We start from the raw sequence: 19,024 nt of genomic DNA, 5'->3' as shown, positions 1-19,024 counted from the left end.
CACCATATAAGAGACGTTTCCTCTCATTTCTCAAAGTGTGTTCCTGTACATCGGCGGTGTGGGGGGTGCACTGACTGTCAGCGGGCAGGTAGTAGACGAGCGAGGCCAGGAAGGAGATGAGCACACAGGGGATGATGATGTTGACGATGTAGAAGAGAGGTTTGCGTTTGATGACCAGGTAGAAGGTGATGTCCTGGTGCTTGTTGCTCTCCATGGGAATGTGTTTGTACGTGTTCCTCTTGGCCGGTCGGTGGTTGATCTCCCACTCGCCGTTTTCTGCCAAAACCAGTGAGGAGCAGCGACAAAGACAGAAAAGACCCAGACTGAGGTTTAGATAACTAAGCTGAAGTCAGGACGAACTCATTTGATTCGACGTGTGCGTCACCTGTGAAGCTGGCCGGGTCGATGATGATCCACTCCACCGTCCACTTGCTGGTTTCGTCCGCCTCTTCTTTCAGCAGCATCCGGATCTCTTTGGCGTTGTAGGTCAGAGAACTGCAAAGCAACATGGGAAACGGCGTTTTCAGGTTCATAAACAAAGTGACACACTCGACGCTCATCATCACTGATCCATGTTTCCTACAAGAAACAAAACTGAAACACCGCGTGGATTCTGTCTCACGTGAATTTGAGCGTGCAGTTCTGCCAGTCGAAGGGGAAGTAGTTGACGTTGATGGAGCAGGAGGAGCGGAAGATGGCGGGAGGCAGCCAGTAGCAGAGCCCGGTGAGATCGACCAGCACGTTGCTGTAGTAGGCCACCTGGAACTGGGCATCGTTACTGGGGAGAGGCAGAGGGGCCCGGTTAGATCGTACCTGTAAAACAGCCTCTGATTTCTCCTCACATACAAACACATGAGGAGAAATCAGAGGCTCGTGGTCTTGTTCAAGGTCAGAGGACGATGAACTGATCTTTAATATAGATTTAGACACTACAGCTGAGACGTATATCTATATGTGTGTGATAAACATGTCTTATTTTGTCTCCATACACACAAATGAATACAGAAAATTGAATCTCACTTGTTTTCCAGCACAATCTCTGGCAGCCACACCATGCTGGGCGGCAGGCGGAGCATCTCAATACCATCGAACTCTGTGGAGTTCCACGACAGCCGGTAGTCGGTCCACGTCTGACACATGCAACGAAGCAAAAACACAAAATATACAAACACAGCAACATTTGAGAATCTTTAAAATGTGCAGAATGCAATTCAGAATAAAGGTGTGTGTATTTAGAGGATCTATACAAACAAATATACAGATATTTTCCTGTAAAATAACTTTTACGTACATGATCGATCCATACGTTTGTCAGCAGGGTCTCATCTACTTCTTTCTGCAGAAGAAAGACACATGAGACTTTATTATTACCTCCATCTCCAAGGTCAGGGTTTGTCTGTGTGTTAGTTTGCAGGATTACGTAAAAACTCCTGGACCGACTATCTAGAAACTTGGTGGAAGGATGTGGTATCGGTCAAAAAACAACTCAGTAATAATAATTCATTGATCTTGATGAAGAAAAAGAGGAGTGATATTTACGAGTGTGTGAAATTTGGTGTAGATGCAGATAAAACTTCAGGATCTAGTGAATTTAAATGTTTCATACGGAGACTGTTGGGCCTCGGAGGGCTGAACTCTACTCAGAGAAATTCTAGCTGTTAAATATAATGGAGTGAAACAAGCTCAAACTAAGTATTAAAGTGATTCGGTATTACAGTCATCCAAAAACTTCATTTCACTAAAACAGTGAGAGACACACACACTTTAAAATAAAGGTCTTGGTACCAGAGAGATGAGGTTGGAGAGCGTGAGGGCGAGGTACACGTCGACGGCGTCCTGCTGCCTCTCCGTGGGACGCAGCTCTTTGTTGTATCCTCGCTCCTGAAACAGGTAGTGAATCAGACGCTCCTCCTCGTTCCTGCCCCAGCACTCTGACACACACACACACACACACACACACACACACACACACACACACACCATAAGTTTACATCAGCAGCATGACGTCACCTGTGCACGTTAGAGAACAGGCCTCACTCCCAGAAAATAATATAAAAAACATCTCTATAAAATAAAAATTAATTCATATCTATTTAATGATTTAATGTTCGACAAATCCCAAAAAGGACAAATGTCCTCAGTAAATTCACCTTTAAATCGTGTGTTTGTTAACTTTACAGTGATCTTCTGTAAACGTACTGCAAATGAAGGAACAAAGCAGTTTGTGTGCGTGTGTGTGTGTGTGTGTGTGTGTGTGCGTGTGTGTGTGTGTGTGTGTGTGTGTGTATGCCTACATGCTGCTCACATTTCAGTCCCTCATAGCAGCTGCTGTGACACAAGTTCCCTTCTACAGACCTCAAACTGAAGCTGGAAGACATTTCTCATCTCCACACGTCCACACAGCCACACAGCCACACAGCCATGTTTATCAGTTTGTTTATCTGTTTGTTTATCAGTTTGTTTCTGTTTGTTTATCAGTTTGTTTCTGTTTGTTTATCAGTTTGTTTCTGTTTGTTTATCTGTTTGTTTATCAGTTTGTTTCTGTTTGTTTATCAGTTTGTTTATCAGTTTGTTTCTCAGTTTGTTTCTCTGTTTGTTTCTCAGTTTGTTGAACAGTTTGTTGAACAGTTTGTTTATTAGTTTGTTTATTAGTTTGTTTCTCTGTTTGTTTCTCTGTTTGTTTCTCAGTTTGTTTATCAGTTTGTTTATCTGTTTGTTTCTCTGTTTGTTTATCAGTTTGTTTATCTGTTTGTTTCTCTGTTTGTTTATCAGTTTGTTGAACAGTTTGTTGAACAGTTTGTTGAACAGTTTGTTTATAATTGTGGGTATTTAGATTTTCTTTCTGTTAAACTGAAGCCCCGTCACGAGGTTCCTCTCAGCTGTTTAGATTTTAGTTAAATCTCATTTCTGACACTTGATTCTTTCTTTGGATTTAAGAAGATTAATCCAGTTAATTTTCCTTTAAAATAGGACTGAAATGTTTGATTGATTATCAGGATTGTCGACGAATAGATTCGCTTCATCTGTTGATTGGCGACCCAAAGTTTTTACAACTTCTCAGTGCAGGGGTCCAGATGAACATTTAAGTAACGACTAAATGTGTGACGATGAATCAAAACAAGAGGTATTTACAGATGACACCAACATTTCTGCTGCTTTTATCATCAACTGCTTTTAACTTTGGCTTCACATCAAAAATTGAGATCAGGTGAGATTTGAAAGAAAGACTAACTCACCAGATGAGAGCAGCGTGAGGAGGAACACGGTGCTGAGTGCTGCAAGCTGAAGCTTCATGTCTGACTGAAGGCTCCCGCCGACCTTCTGCCCAAAGACTGAGTGAGTGACAGGAGGCAGCTGCAGGAACACAAGAGGAGAAAATAGAAAACAGATCGAGCAGCCGGCTGCTGTCACCTCCACACTGAACGTGTGTGTGTGTGTGGGACAGATACAGTAATGTAACAGCAAACATGTGATGAAGAATTTAACAAACAATTTAAGTGCAGCGGACGAGAGAAATCCTTCATTCCTAAATGTTGAAGGTTTGACTATCTGTATAAATGTCTAAATATCTGCAGCTGAACATGACACCGTGTGCTCCAGCTAAAAGATCTGAGGTTTAAAAACTGAACTGATTATATTTGTAAATTCAGGATCTTAATACCTGAAATCAGTTGGATTTGATGGACAAGCTGCGTTATGGATTATGGATTTAAGTGTCAGTTAAAGTCAAAATACTGAATCCTGTCACTCACCTGATGGAGGATCTGAAGAACCCATTGATTGATGGTTTACTTTTGTTTTCTAGGTTATTAGTTATTAACATTAATGATGTTCTCTCTATATACAGCCTCACTTCTTTACTTTGTCTCCTGGTATCACCACCGACTGCTTTATTACATTATTAAAACACAGGAATATCTCAGAGGTGTGGACCAAACCGTTCTCGTTACAGCCCGACAGATTTAAAGTAGAAAGAAATTCCGATACCAATATATCAACTGACATTTATGTCTTTATCAAACTCCTGTGACAGACATTTAATTGGGGTTTGGCATTTTACAGTTTAACCATAACCATCCTTATAAAAGGAATCAACTGGTTACAAACCTTCAGTCCCGACAAATTTCCAAACTCCAGCAGGACGTCTGTCACTCACAGCTCAGAGTTACAATGTAAAAACTTCATTCACATACTGAAGCTCAGTCTCGACTTGTGAGAGAAAGTGAAAGAATTCAAACTGAATCAAGCCATTTATTCAGATCTGGACCGAATCTGATCAAATGAGTTTTACTTGATGAAAATCAGCTCATAAACATATTTACAAGAAGCAGCAGAGTGACTTCACTGTTTTATACTGAATCTAAAATACACACACACACATTTAATTTGGCCTTAAATCCAGTACAAACACAAATTCCATCATTTATTTATCAAACAATAAAACACAGACACAAACTTACAAAGATTTCAACATGACTTTAAAAATACTAGATTAATTTAAAAGGAGACCAAAAGTCTGAGACCATGAAAGTGTGAACTGGTCTCAGACTTCTGGACTCACTGTAGTTCATTGTGTTTTATTAAGTATACTTATATTTAAAAAAAATAAAAATAAAAAGATCATAGTTAATAAAGTTCCTTTGAGTCTGTTTTTCCCTCCGCCACTCATCTGCTCCTCAAAGCGACAGGTTGACGTCGCTCTTCATCTTGCCGCTGCTGAGGCTGTGGATCATGGAGATCATGGCTGAGTGTTTGTTCAGCTCGTCCTCTTTCTGCTTCAGCTTCGTCTCCAGCTGGCTCTTCTGCAGCTCCAGAGAAGACGCCTGGACAAGAGGAAACGTCAAAGTTCTCAGAGTAAGAAATCATTTAAGGTCTCAAGACCCATTTTGTGTGCGTGTACAGTTTTAAACGAGGCCTCGGGTCTTGCGATGCATGCTGGTGTTTGATCTGTGCTTTAATGCTCCTCGTTACCTTGATGCTGGCGTCCTTCCTCGCCTGCTCCGTCTTGTTAAGTTCTTTCCTCAAAACATCCACCGTGTCCTCCAGGTCCCTCCTCTCCTGATCCTTCTCCTTCACCTTCTCCTCCTCGGCCCGAAGTTCACCACGTAGACCTGACGAGAAGGAGGCCGGGTTTTATTCAAGCACTGACGCACTGTCATTCTTATCACAACCTTCAGGAGGTTCCAGAGTGATTCTTGACTAAATCCAGGAAACAGACGTGGGATTTCTTGGTGTTTCTGGTGAAAACATGAAACTATGCAGAGATGCTGCTGAGTGTGTGTCAGTGACCAGCAGGTGAACATGGACACTCGTGCTCTCAATGGGATTCAGCCTCTCACTGACCTGTGATGTCACTGTTTTTCTGCTGTAGATCTGAACGGAGAGATCTGACCTGCTCCCCTCTCTCCTCCAACTCTGATGCCATCCTAAGAAAGAGAAGAGGACACGGCAACGTGAACCTCTGACTGAACCTGACGACTTCCGTGTCAAGCTTTTCTGTTCAGACAGAGAAAGATGGAGGGAGACATAAAGGTGTGTGAATTACTTTTCGTGTTGCAGCTGCAGAGCTTCGTGGTTCTTCCTCAGAGCATCGCTCTGTTTGGTGAGAGCGACGTGAGCAACCTGCTGCTCCCTCAGCAGCCGCTCGCTCTCATTGAACCTGCACAGGAGAACAACCTGTTACACATCTACAGGAAAAAAGACTCTCGATCCCAGAAAATCAAACAGCCTCAACCTTTGAGGGAACTTTGCAATTTCTTTTTTGAATCACAGAAGACTTTATATTTTCATTATGAATATCGTTATTCATTTTCAGTAGAGAAAGCGTGAGTCAAAGTCACTTCATTCTACACGATCTGGTGATTATGCAGCTAAAACTAATTTGATCCGCACAGAAATCTGAATTCTTTTTTCTAGCAACTGGTTAAGTTTTGAGCAAAGAATTTTGGATTCAATATACAAATTACAAAACTTTCCTGTATACGTTTTTCAAATGTTCATCTATGGTTTTCAAAACCTGCATCTTCCCTGACTCACCTGTTGAGCAGGGCGTTGTATCCTCCTTTCAGACCCTGGTGCTCCTCAGTGTCCTGCTGCAGTCTGGCGTTGTGCTGCAGCAGCTCCTCCATGTCGGCCTTGGAGCGCTTCACCTCCAGCACCTGGTTGCTGAGCTCGCTCTGCAGATCCTCGCGCCGCCGCTCGGCTTCCTTCAGCAAGGAGCCAAGTTTAAGAGCCTGAAGAAAAAGAAACAGCAGAAAATAAGTGACAGTAACCAGAGGATTCAGGCTGTGGATGAAGAGACTGACTAACTGCCTCATGGTTTGTATGTGTTACGTGTCGGGGTCACCTCAGCCTCAGCTTGAGCTCGTTGGAAGCGAAACTGAGCGAGAAGACGGTCGGCCTGAGAAAGAGCGAGAGCCTTTGCCTCCAAAAGGTCCTGCAGGCGACTCTCCTGAGACTGATCACATGACAGGAAGAGAAATAACCCTCATTTACCTCATTACCACAGAAGAAGCAGGATTTACTGCAGTGAAAATATAATGGTTGAGAAACACGAAAAACCCTTTGACCTCAGATCATAACACACTTCTGTGATTCCTTTAATTACACATCTTTTAAAGAAAAATAAGAAAATCATTTACATTCATGAAGCAGTATTCACACAGTAAGTTCTTCTATTTTATCTGACAAACGTACTCACCGCAAATGCTGAGATCTTCTGTGCATAAACATCGATGATCTCAGACACATGAGAGTCTTTAACCGGCTCCTGCAGCTACAGAAACAGAGAGTTGGTTTTTCAGCTGCTTTATCTGAATACTTTTTATGGTCCTGAAGAGATGATATGATTCAGAAATTCATGTTATCATAAAAACATGGCCCCCCTAAGGTTATTCTATCGATGTCAATGATGAAAATCTGTGAAAACTCTAAACTTCAGTCTCAGTATATGATGCAGTTTTCAAACTGAACAACAAACCTTCCCAGTATTGATTTTTAAACACACACAGTTTTTACCCCCAGGCCATTCTGCATCTTCTCCACCAGACTGTGGACGCCCCTGCTGGTTCCACTGGAAGAGTCCAGTACACTCGTGTTTACCCTGGGAGGTGGGACTTCCTGCACAGCAACACGTTTGACGGACAGCTCACAATCCCTCGGGCGATAAGCGTTGTTGGCCGCGATGCTTTCTCCCAGACTTTAAAAGTACAGTTTGACGAACGGGATCAACGACAGCACAGTGAATTTTTGTATTCATTTTACACCAGCTCAATGTTGTAAGACTTAATATGTCACCATTTGTGAAATGTAAATGTGTTTTGTGGCCATTTAAAACCTTCCAGATGTGACTCACACCAACGAAGGGAAGTCTGGGAGGGGGGTGGCTTCAAACAGCAGCGAGAGTCCAGTCTGCACACGCTGCCTGTGGTGGGACGTCAGAGCCAGAGAGAGGGGAGTCGCTATCCTCTGATCCTGACCGACAACGACAAAAAGAGAAGTCACTGACAGAACCACAAAACAGGGAAGAGAGACGGAGAACAGGAAGTGAAAGGTGTGTGGGTGTGTGTGTGTGTGTGTGTGTGTGTGAAGCTTAATGTGTGAAGATATCTACTATTTTATCCCAACTAGTCATACCTGAAATTAAGTTTGAAATAGTCAGTGTGTTGTTGTAGATATCATGAACTTGAATTCCGACTAGTCAGAATACCAGATACCTTAAACTGGAATTAAAGATAATCTAATTTGAAGTCGCAGTAAAAATCAAAAAGACTGACAGAATGTTCGCAGCAACTGACTGAGACATGTGCATTCTCACATACAGCCCCACTGGATCATTTCAGGATATTACCTGGAGATCAGTGCCGGTCTGAAGGTGGATTTTGAGTGTGTACCTGTAACATCCTGTAGAAGCTGGTCTCCATGTCCTTCACCTGCTGCCTCAGTTTGCTCATTAACTCCAGAGTCTTCAGCAGAGCTTCTGCACACACCTGACTGAGCCGACACCAAAAACACTCGACTAAGAACTTGAAACAATTCAGCTCATTTACTCAAGTAGCCAAACTACAGTTTAAAAACAAATCCCTGACAGAGCAAAGTCCTGCATTCCCAACGTTCAGTAAGGAGCATGTTCGTAAATCCTCACTATTGAGATTGAAATTCTATTTGATTCTTTTGTGAAACAGGTTATACTGAGCTATGAAAACAGAACACTGATGAGAACCCATGTTAGTTTAATGTACAGTTTATACCTTCATCTGTGACTCACCTGAGATCATTGTCAGAGCCGGGAGGGAGACAGGTAAGAGGGTTGTTGCCATGACAACAGGAGAGGAGGGACTCCGCCTGCGAGAGGCAGAGTTGAGCGCTCACCTGACGAGACACGATGGATCGGGTGGAGTCGTCAGTGCACAGGAGTGGCAGAGTTAAGGCTTCAGAACGAGCAGAAACACAAGAGACACAATATTCGCTGAAAGAAGAAGCAGAAGCGCCGACATCCTGTGAAGGATATGAAGCAGCAAACTGTTGACGTGTGTGATGCGGTGGCAGTGTTTTCTCAGGTGAGCGTCTCCCTTTGCAGGATCGAGGCCCCTCAGGAGCCCCAGCAGAACTGGAAGCAGCATTTCTATGAAGCTCACAACACGATCAGGTATAGAATCTGCTCCCAACGACTCCTGAGAAAACAGAAGAACAAAATAAAGAGAAAGAATAAGGGAAAACATATTTCAGTCAAAGATAAAGATACAGACAGTTTAGACAAAAACAGATAAATATAAAGACAGTTTCCCTCAGCTACCTTCAGTAGCTCATGCAACAGGTGCAGGGCCTGCAGAGAGCAAGATTCAGCGCCCTCCACAGGCGAGCTCAGCCACTGCACCAGGGCGAGGCCAGACTGTTCCTTGCGTCCCCCATTATCCAGACCGGGCCCCTGCCTTCGGCCCGGGGCTCTGAGTTTGGCTGCAGCCGGTTTGAAAACCACGTCACACAGGAGCGAGCGCAGACCTGAGACACTGCACATGGCCAGGAGCAGCTCCAACACCTGCAAAATACACAAAGGGCTGAATTTGCCTCCTTTGTCTCATTAAATATTTTGCTGCACCAGATTAATGTCGAGCATGTGGGCTGTTTAGTGTTGAGCGAATGCTGCCTGGTTTCTCTAGTCTCACCTTGGCTGCAGAATCTGGGTCTTTTGACTGCAACAGTCCTAAAACCTGAGACAAACATGCTGAGAAGTGCTGATACCTGGCAAAGGAAAGAAAACATTCACCTTTACCTCACAGCACATAAAGCCCCGAAGCAGCCGCTGAGGTTAACTGAGAAATGTCTGTTTGTGTATGTGGCTGCACCTTGTGAGGAATTCTGCTATTTTGCAGTTTTTCAACAAGTCCACCAAGAGATCCACTGAGTATTTTCTTGTCAGAGTACCGTCGCCGTTCACAATGATGTTGAACACAAGCTGGAAGGTCTGATGTATGTTCTTTGCGTCAAAGAGCTGATGGGAACAAGCAGAGAAGATGAGTGAAGAAATAGTTGTTGAGATGAGTTAATGAGATAAATCACCTCATCACATTTTTGGAACTAGAAACTGAATATAAAGTGAAGTATATACAGTAAACTGAATGAGCACTTTATCAAGAACACAGAACTAATACTGATAAATTCACTTTGCTCTCATAACAGCTTCGGTTCTTCATGACGTGGATGTCGGGCAGATTCTGCTCCATGTCGACACGACCACATCATTTAATTTAGGATGTGTCAGCGACATTCATGTCATTAAATTCATGTCATTACAATGTCACGCTTTTTCTTGCTTTGAGAAAGAAAGGCTGGAGGAGAAAGGAGGAGCCTTGTATCCACAAGTGTTCAGTTTTAAATGAAAGATGTTAAGATGTTTACTTTCACTGGGATTTAAATATAAGTTCAGTCGACTCCTGCAGAGTTTTACCTTCTCGCCAACCTTCTCGTTCAGGGTGAGGCTGGACAGTATGGACAACGTGAAGACCACCACCGTCAGGCTGTTGTGAGCCAGGAAGTTGATCAGTGTGCGGTAAAACGGCTTCACATTGTCCTACACAGAAAAACACACATATTACACAGAAGAACCAAGGTGTAACATCCATGTAAGCAACAAAATGATAATGTTTGTGTTGTAGATTTCCTGTTCAGACCATTGTCAGTTACCCTGTGTATTGTTTTCACCCCCTTCTGTTAGTATTACATAAAGTCAAAGTCAATAGAGGCCGAACATTCTTACAACTGAGAAGCTGAAACGAGGGGATGTGTAGAAACAAATAAATCTATTCAATTAATTTTCCTTCAATCAACTGATCGATGAATCAACAAATCCTTTCAGCTCTGTCAGTGTCGGAGACTCAGCAGAGACTCACCAGAGACTTGATGTGGCTCTGCACCGAGTGGTTGTCACGACACAGGTTGGCCATGAGGCCGAGGCACGGCATGATGATGTCGTCATTGTGAGACTGGCTGCGGTGAAAGAACGTAATGTGGTTAGCTTGAAGCCAACAATACAAAGCGATCCTTCACTGTGATTTATCATGCTGGGTGATGTGAGATGTGGGTTTTACATGTTGGTCATGAGAAAGGCGATGAGCTCGTGGATGTAGTTGGTCGACTGGAAGGTGCGAGTGCTGTACGTCAGTTTCTGCAGCACCTGCAGACACTGAAAAAAAATACAATATTACCACATATGACCTATAAGATTGTTAACCATGCAATACAACTATAACTCATTGTAGCTTGGTTTATTTTAGCTGAGAAATTCAATTATACACTTGAAAAGGCCACAAATGCATCACTTCATCGTCTACTCAGGGGATAGGAAGCTTCAGCTTTGACTAACGGAATAATATTTGTGATTTGCTGTTAAAGAAATGATATTTAAACAATGAATGCCACTCAAAGCATTTTTTCATTCTAATGTTCGAAATGTGTATTGAAAATAACCTGCACAGAGAAGAGGACGCAGGACGTGACACCAAACGCTCAGCAGTGACTCACCTGCAGTACCAGTGGGTCTGCTGGTGTGACGCTGTGGCAGTGGATGACCGAGGCTAAGGTGCTGGTGAGGTTATAGCTGCTGTGAAGCATCTCCCGACTGTCATCATCACAGGCTGCAGGAGAGTGAGGACAGGTGGAAAACATCATGAGCATCATGTCTCAGAGTGCGTTGGCAGCATCGCTTTCTGCCTCTGGAATCACACTCTCACTGGGCCTGGATTAAAACCTGCCAGTGTTGCTCTCTACTTTCACAATGTATTATCAAGAAGGCAGCTTTCTCTACAGTTTCAGCAAGTTCAATTTAAGAGTTTTTAAGAATGATCTTAATGAATGAAATTTAAGATCTATGTCAAGTACAACAGATATGAGGGAATATGAGAGTCCCAGAATTATTTACACTTGCTCATAACTGAAGATATGGTGAAGTAGACGAGTGGAGAAAACCCCCGGAAACACCAGGTTATCTCTCAAACTACAGACCGAGAGGACGTAGTCTTTACCACAGACAAGCCGAGTACAGTCACATTAATTCTGACCGAGGTGATGGCAGACGATCAGTTATCAGTTCCATGTTGGTCTGTTTGTAATCTTATGACACCATGTTAATATCTGTATCAATAAGACAATTCAAACGAAAGAGGAAAGGTGGGTACACTGTGTATTTACACTACCTAGCTGTGCCAGCAGAGAGATGATGGAGCTGGTCAGGGAGGGGTTGGTGTTTGGGTTTCCAGCCAGCTCCACCAGTCCACTCACACATTCACTGGGTAAAACCTGGCCTGAGGACAGCAGCTGGTCACATCTCAGTCCTGAAACCTCCTGCAAACACACACAAACACACACGGTACGCACACTGCAGAGACTGCATGCTACACTGGTATGAAGCACACAAAGATGGTAAGAACACATTTCATCCAACTTTCAGAGAATCTTAAACAATCTGTACCAATGATTTGGCTAAAACAGAGTTTCCTTTTGGGTAAGTTCATTAGAGATGAGGCTGCAGTTATCCCACTGTGGAGCTACAACAATGCACATGATAGCCACTCATATTAACCTCAGTCGACCTTTGTCATCACAGCAACGTCACATTTTGTCTGGGCCGTTTTAAAATCTAGAAAGTAGACAAAAGCACATACATCCAAACTTGACAGACTCTGAATAGAAGCAATGAAAACCAGAAGACGAGAAATGTCCGCACACCAGTCGATGCTCCCACAAACCTTTTATCGGACCTCCCAGGCGGTTAAGACAAAGACCAAAGAAGAGGCACCACACGTACACCTGCACCAAGAGGTCACATGATCTTAATGATCACCGGCCACCATGTCACCTTTTCTGCCCTCAGGTCACTTTGCTCTTCCTCACATGAATACTTTTAAATCCAATTTAAGATCCTGCATCCCTCCCTCCAGAATCCCTTCTTCCTTCCTTTACTCTTATCTTGTGTCTTTTACTGCATCCTTCTCTTGCACCACACTTACTTCATCCGTCACCGTGTTTTTAAAAGTACTGTGGCTCAACTCCATTGTTTTTAACGAGCTCTGAATAAACCTGACTTGACTTAAAACCCTGTCTTAAATAATTGAATACACATTAAAGACCCCTATCACCCCAGCCATAAACTGTTATGCCTGCTGCCGTCTGGCCAACAGTACCGCAGCATCCGGGCCCCCCCCCACCAGGCTCAGAGAGAGTTTCATCCCCCAGGAGATAAGACTTTTAAACTCCTCCAATCTGTCATAATTACACTCTGCACCTTAGCATATTTGCACTATTACACATATTTGCACTTCTTTTGGTGTGTATATATATATATATATATACACATCGACTGCTAAATGTAATTGTTGTGCATATGGCAATAAACTCTTGAATCTTGAAGAGCGGGTGCTTTCTTAACCACAGGAAGTACATTGTTTACAAAATAAATCCACACATCAGAACTTTCTGATTTAGCTTCTCCTCGAGTCCGAGAGCAAACCTGTTTCCTTCTGAGAGAATCGTGATCTCAAATCAAAAATGGGGAACATGGTACAGACGGCTATGAAGGAGCATCCCTCCCTTCAGACCACGGTTCTGTGGTCAGACTGGAACACAGGATCCTCAGTGACCCGTTCACGTTCCCTGACTTGGACCGGTTACCATCAGGCGGACCTTACAGAGCCCAACAGTGTGAAACTCAATAAGACACATGTTGATTCGTCATGTCTCTTAACAACCTTCTGCCCTTTGTCTGACACACGCTACACTTTGTTTTTAGGTTTTAATGCCAGTTTATGTTTTTCATCTTTTATGAGTTATATCTTTTTAGTGTTTTTAAGGGCAGGTGCAATATTCAACTGACTTTTATTCTGCCTTATTATTCTGGGTTTTACGTGACACGTCCCTGTGTGTTGTTGTTGTTGTTGTTGTTGTTGTTGTTGTTGTTGTTGTGGTGGCTCCAGGTTCTGCTCTGCAGCAGCTCTGTGGCCCCACGGGGACAAGCAGGTGTACTGGACGAGAGGAAACGACGTCCCGAGGGAACTCACCTCCACTTGTTTGTGTAGCTGCGCTGTGTTGTGTGTCGTCCTGCTGCCTCTGTACTGCTGGATGGCCAGCAGCAGGGACTTCAAACACGTCGTCAGGTCCATCCCGAGGGGAGCAGCACTTCGACCTGCGAGCAAACAGCAGTGAGTCCACACGTCAGCATCCTGCGACCATTACAGCCGCCGGGATGCTAAGCGCTAGCAGCTAACGAGCCCGGCGGCTACAGGCGCAGGAAGTGGACGAGCGCCGCTAGAAACTCGCGTTGTGTGTTTCACTCAACAACGCGATGTGTGTGTGTGTGTGTGTGTGTGTGTGTGTGTCCGCGCCGCTCGCTCGCGCTCTACCTGCACTTTGTGTGTTTACCTCAGAGAAACGTCACAGACTTCTTCTTCTTCTTCTTCTTCTTCTTCTTCTTCTTCTTCTTCCCGCCCCCAACTTCAAACTGACCCGGGACAGACCATGTCAGAGGGAGGGGGGGGGGGGGGAGGACTCAACTGTACCAACAGAACTCGTCCAGATTGAAGTATAATGGAATAATTATTAGATTAATAGATTATTAAACCAGTTTTATATTATAACAAGAATATATGACATGATGAACTGTGAGTCTTTGATTCAACGATCTAAGGAAACACACCCGAGGTGACACGTGATGGGAGGCGCCACGCAAGGTACGTAGGACGAGGGGCGGAGCTACAACCGACCGTTGTAGTCAGGAAAATAAAAATACAAAAAAAACTAGAAATTAAAATAAGCGAGGAGTCACTCGGATTAATATCTTCATATAATTCATTTTTGTCAAATTATTCAAGTTTGTTAAAACTGTGTAATTTTGAAGCCAAAGACAATTTCCCTCATTATGCACAATATATAACAGTATTTTAACTTTATTTACACAGCTTCTTTTAACATCATTACAAAGTGATTCAGAAGAATAAAATAAAAACTAAACCCAGACGAGGCCGATGAGAACAAGATGAAGGAACCTGAGCAGAGAGAAGGTCACTCAGTCCAGTTCCTACGTCAGTTGAATTCCATCAAGCTGCTCCACCTCGCACACACTCACAGAGATCAGTCCCCTCAATGTGTGTGATTGCTGTCATCAAGTAACTTCCTGACTCTTCCTTCCTGTGTGGGCTCATTGTGTTGTTGTGTGGATGTGTGTGTTGTGTTGTCTATACCAACCAGCTCTGCTCCCAGTAAAACTACATGCACCACCATTATATAGACTGCACTTTAACACTTTAACTCTGAACAATATTCACTGTGCTAAAGTCATCTGTCTGTGCAATATCAATGGTTCATGTGCAATCCATTTACTGTACATATTTACACTTTATGTATTAGTTTAATTACAATTATATTTTCAACAGAATAACAGAATAATTATCCTCGTATTTTAATTTGATTTGTGTGGTTTGAATAAACATTTAAACTCAGCAGACATCTTTGATTTTATTTTTGTTCTGCATATATTATTATTATAATGCTAACACACTTGAAAGTCGCCGTTTATAAGCAGCATATAAACAATTCAAATATGATTGTAAGCAGATTTCAGTGTTTTCGTGTAGATTCCTTCACTTTTATCTAAATTATAACTGGTGACAAACACTGTAGAATACTGTGCTGTTAAAATTCTCATTGAATGTTTATATAATGTTTTCGGTTTGTACAGTTTAGTTATAGAAGAGAGGTCGGATCACAGACAGAAAATAAAGACAGACAGCTCCCAAAAAGTCAATAACATTTGATTTGTAGAGCCCATATTCACAAATCTAAATTTGTCTCATAGAACTTAACAAGGTGAGACATCCTCTGTTCTTAACCCTCAAGAGTAAAAATACATAAAACTAACGTAGAAACCTCAGAGAGCCACATGTGAGGATCTGTCCCAGGACGGACAGACGTGCTAAAGATCCTGCGTGTAACTGAGAACATCAGAAATATAAGAATATTTACAACATTGTTTAGAAGAAACCGTTCGTAACATAGTGAAAAGTAAATGAGTTGAGGACTTATTCTCAGTAATGGTAGAATGAGTAGTGAGTAGGCACATTGTATATCAATTTTCTTGTTGAAAATAATGGTCAACGATCAGCTGCTATTAGCGATCAGGATCCACCATAATCAAGAAGCGAAGCCAAAGTGTTCGTGTTTTTCCACAAAGTTTAAACACTTAGATAGATATTCTATAAATAAAGAAAACAAAAAAATTGGAAACTTAAATTAAATTCAAATAAAACTTAAACTGACCTAAACTAAACCTGAAACCTTGTAGTGAATGAACATCTTGTGAAACAGCTGCAGATTAGATCAGATTCTTCTTCTTGTGTTTGAATTTAAATAGTTTTGTTTGATGGATGAATGAAATCAACTGATGAATAATAAAAGATAAATGTATTGATCAGATGTAGAATTTCATCACGAGCACAATCTTTTCTCCATCAGTACAAAGTATATCCCATAAATCGGATCCTCTGGACGACGTGTTGTTCACACTTTGTGTTTGGTCACCGTGACAACAGCCTCGTGCACAGCTCCATGAAGAGATGATGGTCTCACTCTGGTGCAGAGGAAGTGGACCTCAGAGCTTCAACATCTGCTGGACAGATGTTAGAGCAGCGTGTTCATGAACATGGCGTCACAGTCACATGTTGCACTGACACACGTGTGTTGAGGATCATAACAAAGTCACATGATGACCTCTCCATACAGTGAGAACTTGAGCCTGTCAGGAACTGACTCTGTCAAACATTTCTTATCCTGAAGTCACAAAGAACTGAGACGGGCTTGAAGACGAAGTGAAATCATCATGTTGAGACAAGTGTCTCCACAGAATAACACAAACTGTTCAACACAACAGGACCAAAATGTCCACTGTCTTCAGGACATCATCTCTCAGACACTTTCTGTCCCTTGTCTCTGCTGTGAACCTCCCATCATCAATTATTTCCCAGCATGCTGCTGTTCCCAGAGGCCTGCTACAGTCTCCCCCTTGTGGTTGTTCTGAGGTGGTGTCGAGGACGTACAACAAGAATCTTCATCTACGTTTGTATAAAACGTCCTCGGGTCAGTTTTCTATTAAATATGGTAAAATGTTTATGAAACAGTTTCCTCAGAGACTTAAAGATGCTCTGCTCTTCATCGACTCTTCTTCATACTGTAAATGTCTCATTCACTTTTCTTCTGGTTGTTTCCATTATGTCAAACTGGTGATTTTGTTCTTTTACCTGCACCAAGGACGAGATGTTTCCACCTGTTTGTTTGCAAGAGGAAAGAAAAGCAGAGTCATGATTCCAGTGAAGTCGGTGGAAGGATGTTTATTGAGCATTAAAGCAGAGACAAGTAGAAACAGGACTTTTCTCTCTGAGATGTTTTTCTTCTCGTTACATCTGGTTTGTCACAGAGGAAATGATCCATGTGTTTGACTCATAGACTGAATATAAAGGCTTTGACTGGGATGTGCTGCTGTTATACTACAGCGCCACCTGTGGGTCAAAAGTAGAAAAGCCACCATCGCTCTGCACCTGATGCAGAAATGAAAACGTCCCATTTTTAAGTCCAGAGTTTTGATCTTTTGTGTCAAAGACAAAACTCTGATTTTAAACTCAAAGTGATTTGATTGTGTTTAACTTTGTGTTGAACTAAATCAATTTGTGACGTGAATCCAGGAACTTTCAGCTCATAAACAAACAGAATGTGGTTCTACACACATGGAGACAGACTGAGGGACAAAGGTGGGACAGAATAAAGGAAACTTAAACACATATATGTGACTCTTTATAGAGGGGTTATATATTCTGCTTGTGTTGTGTCATTTCAATAAACACATTCTTCATGTGAATAAACACAATCGGTAGCGAGGGCCATCTAGTGGTGAAGTTACATATTACAACAACCTCCTCTGATTCCTCTGGAGCTCTGTCTCCACTCTGCCTCCCAGCAACAAGGCCCAGTCAGAGCCGCTCTACACACAAGCTGCTGCTGCTTCAGCCTCTGGATCCTCAGGACACAGCTCAGCCTCCGTCCACACACACTGTCCTCTTCACACTCAGCTCCACAAAGATCACCACTCCCATCTGTTGAGAGAAGAAGACATCAGTGTTCCAGAGACTCACTTCATCAGCTGTGAGTCAGTGATGCAGCACATCCAGTAGAAAGAGCAGCAGGGACTTCAGTCCTGTTCAGAGGTGGAGCAGCTTCCTCTCTGCTTCATGTTCACGTGTTGGAATGAACACGCTAAGAGCTAAGTGTGTTTCCTCTGCGTGTCAAAGTGCAGAGTGGACACCTGAGAGGTGGATTTACTGCTGTTACAGGTGAAGACATGTTTCACTGTGTGTTGATGAACATCTGCTTCTGACAAACTGGGACCAGATGAGACAGATGGACCTCAGCAGAGGTTCTGCTCTGTATAAAGAGCTCCTGGTTACCATGGTGATGAGGAGAGGCTTCAGTCCCACTGATCTCAGAGCTGTGACAAAGATCCACCTGATCAGTTCTTCACTGATGAAGTGAGAGAACAAACTGTCTCAGATCAGATGAAGACGACAGCGTCTCTGTTCCTCGTGTGAGGCTGTCAGCTGTGGTCCAGCTTCATTTCCTGTTCACATGAAAACAACAACAACTGTCGTCTTCACGTCAACTCAATCAAATGATCCCAAGCAGCTTGTGGCTCGTCTGATTGGCCGACTGTTGTCTCTCTGTGTTTCTGTCCAATCCTGACGTCTGTCCTCATTGTCCTCTCACAGCTTCACTGAGGAAACACTGAGGCCTGAACTACGAAGACACTTCCACATGTCCAGGAGATCTTTCTGAGATCCAGCTCAACTGAACCTGACAGACACAGTCAGGCTAAGTGGTCACATGACGCTGGTTATCAACTCGTTAAGTTAACTCAGGTTTTCCTCATCGAGATCTGAGCGTGCACATAAAAGGGGCGGGGTCTACTGTGTGTGACCAATCACAGACATGGACAGTTTGACTGACAGCAGAGCCTCATATTTCACAACCAGGATCAAACTGTTCTATAATAAAAATCAGAGGAGAACAAACACATGATCCAGAATAAAAGAAACTCAGTCACAGCTGCTAAATGCAGGAAGAACAGCTGGTGAAACATCTGGGATCGTGTCAATGTGTCAGTTACAGCGCCCCCTGGTGGCATTTGGTAAAAATATATAATAACGTGTGTGAACAAGATAAATAACTCGAGGCCACGAGATCTGAATCTGTTGTTTACTAACAAGACGAGTGGAAGACACACACTGTCTCACTGTCTCTGAGGACACACACTGTCTCACTGTCTCTGAGGACACACACTGTCTCACTGACTGAGGACACACACTGTCTCACTGTCTCTGAGGACACACACTGTCTCACTGTCTCTGAGGACACACACTGTCTCATGGTCTCTGAGGACACACACTGTCTCACTGTCTCTGAGGACACACACTGTCTCTGAGGACACACACAG

General features: G+C 43.0%; 2 protein-coding genes and 1 long non-coding RNA gene across 9 annotated transcripts in view; 1 reads left to right on the top strand and 2 right to left on the bottom strand.

The window, feature by feature from the left end:
* The window catches only part of LOC117753567 (acetylcholine receptor subunit delta-like), a 22,464-nt gene extending 19,115 nt beyond the window's left edge, over window positions 1-3,349 (bottom strand). For 3 of the 4 annotated variants that reach the window (XM_034571735.1, XM_034571736.1, XM_034571734.1), the window contains exons 1-7: window positions 3,237-3,294; window positions 1,786-1,931; window positions 1,292-1,336; window positions 1,021-1,130; window positions 623-778; window positions 386-495; window positions 76-276 (exon numbers count right to left, since the gene is read on the bottom strand). In XM_034571735.1, coding sequence (XP_034427626.1) covers window positions 76-276; window positions 386-495; window positions 623-778; window positions 1,021-1,130; window positions 1,292-1,336; window positions 1,786-1,931; window positions 3,237-3,294 — 826 coding nt within the window. Of the gene's footprint in view, window positions 1-75; window positions 277-385; window positions 496-622; window positions 779-1,020; window positions 1,131-1,291; window positions 1,337-1,785; window positions 1,932-3,236 lie in introns of all 4 variants that reach the window. The other variant, XM_034571737.1, reaches the window with a different exon arrangement.
* LOC117753549 (protein CIP2A homolog) overlaps window positions 1-13,975 on the bottom strand; it is a 17,324-nt gene extending 3,349 nt beyond the window's left edge. The window contains exons 1-23 of one of the 4 annotated variants that reach the window (XR_004612256.1): window positions 13,912-13,975; window positions 13,551-13,675; window positions 11,691-11,838; window positions 11,020-11,132; window positions 10,587-10,681; window positions 10,389-10,485; window positions 9,947-10,069; window positions 9,345-9,490; window positions 9,165-9,240; window positions 8,795-9,037; window positions 8,510-8,672; window positions 8,267-8,414; window positions 7,893-7,992; window positions 7,355-7,473; window positions 7,009-7,198; window positions 6,701-6,775; window positions 6,347-6,457; window positions 6,037-6,233; window positions 5,546-5,659; window positions 5,344-5,426; window positions 4,972-5,111; window positions 4,268-4,823; window positions 4,211-4,237 (exon numbers count right to left, since the gene is read on the bottom strand). Coding sequence is in view for 3 of the 4 variants with exons in the window: in XM_034571689.1 (XP_034427580.1) it covers window positions 4,677-4,823; window positions 4,972-5,111; window positions 5,344-5,426; window positions 5,546-5,659; window positions 6,037-6,233; window positions 6,347-6,457; window positions 6,701-6,775; window positions 7,009-7,198; window positions 7,355-7,473; window positions 7,893-7,992; window positions 8,267-8,414; window positions 8,510-8,672; window positions 8,795-9,037; window positions 9,165-9,240; window positions 9,345-9,490; window positions 9,947-10,069; window positions 10,389-10,485; window positions 10,587-10,681; window positions 11,020-11,132; window positions 11,691-11,838; window positions 13,551-13,652 (2,730 nt within the window). In the remaining variant the exon portion in view is untranslated. Of the gene's footprint in view, window positions 1-4,163; window positions 4,824-4,971; window positions 5,112-5,343; window positions 5,427-5,545; window positions 5,660-6,036; window positions 6,234-6,346; window positions 6,458-6,700; window positions 6,776-7,008; window positions 7,199-7,354; window positions 7,474-7,892; window positions 7,993-8,266; window positions 8,415-8,509; window positions 8,673-8,794; window positions 9,038-9,164; window positions 9,241-9,344; window positions 9,491-9,946; window positions 10,070-10,388; window positions 10,486-10,586; window positions 10,682-11,019; window positions 11,133-11,690; window positions 11,839-13,550; window positions 13,676-13,892 lie in introns of those variants that run through there. The other 3 variants (XM_034571689.1, XM_034571691.1, XM_034571690.1) reach the window with 3 other exon arrangements.
* Window positions 1-19,024, top strand: part of LOC117753604 — a 20,632-nt gene extending 1,608 nt beyond the window's left edge. The window contains exons 2-3 of the long non-coding RNA XR_004612277.1: window positions 12,705-12,715; window positions 19,014-19,024. This is a non-coding gene — a long non-coding RNA (uncharacterized LOC117753604). The remainder of the gene's footprint in view (window positions 1-12,704; window positions 12,716-19,013) is intronic.

This window comes from Hippoglossus hippoglossus, chromosome 20 (assembly GCF_009819705.1).
Source record: "Hippoglossus hippoglossus isolate fHipHip1 chromosome 20, fHipHip1.pri, whole genome shotgun sequence".
Lineage (NCBI taxonomy): Eukaryota > Metazoa > Chordata > Actinopteri > Pleuronectiformes > Pleuronectidae > Hippoglossus > Hippoglossus hippoglossus.
The sequence above is the reverse complement of the archived record's forward strand: the minus strand, read 5'-3'. Positions and strand labels throughout refer to the sequence as shown.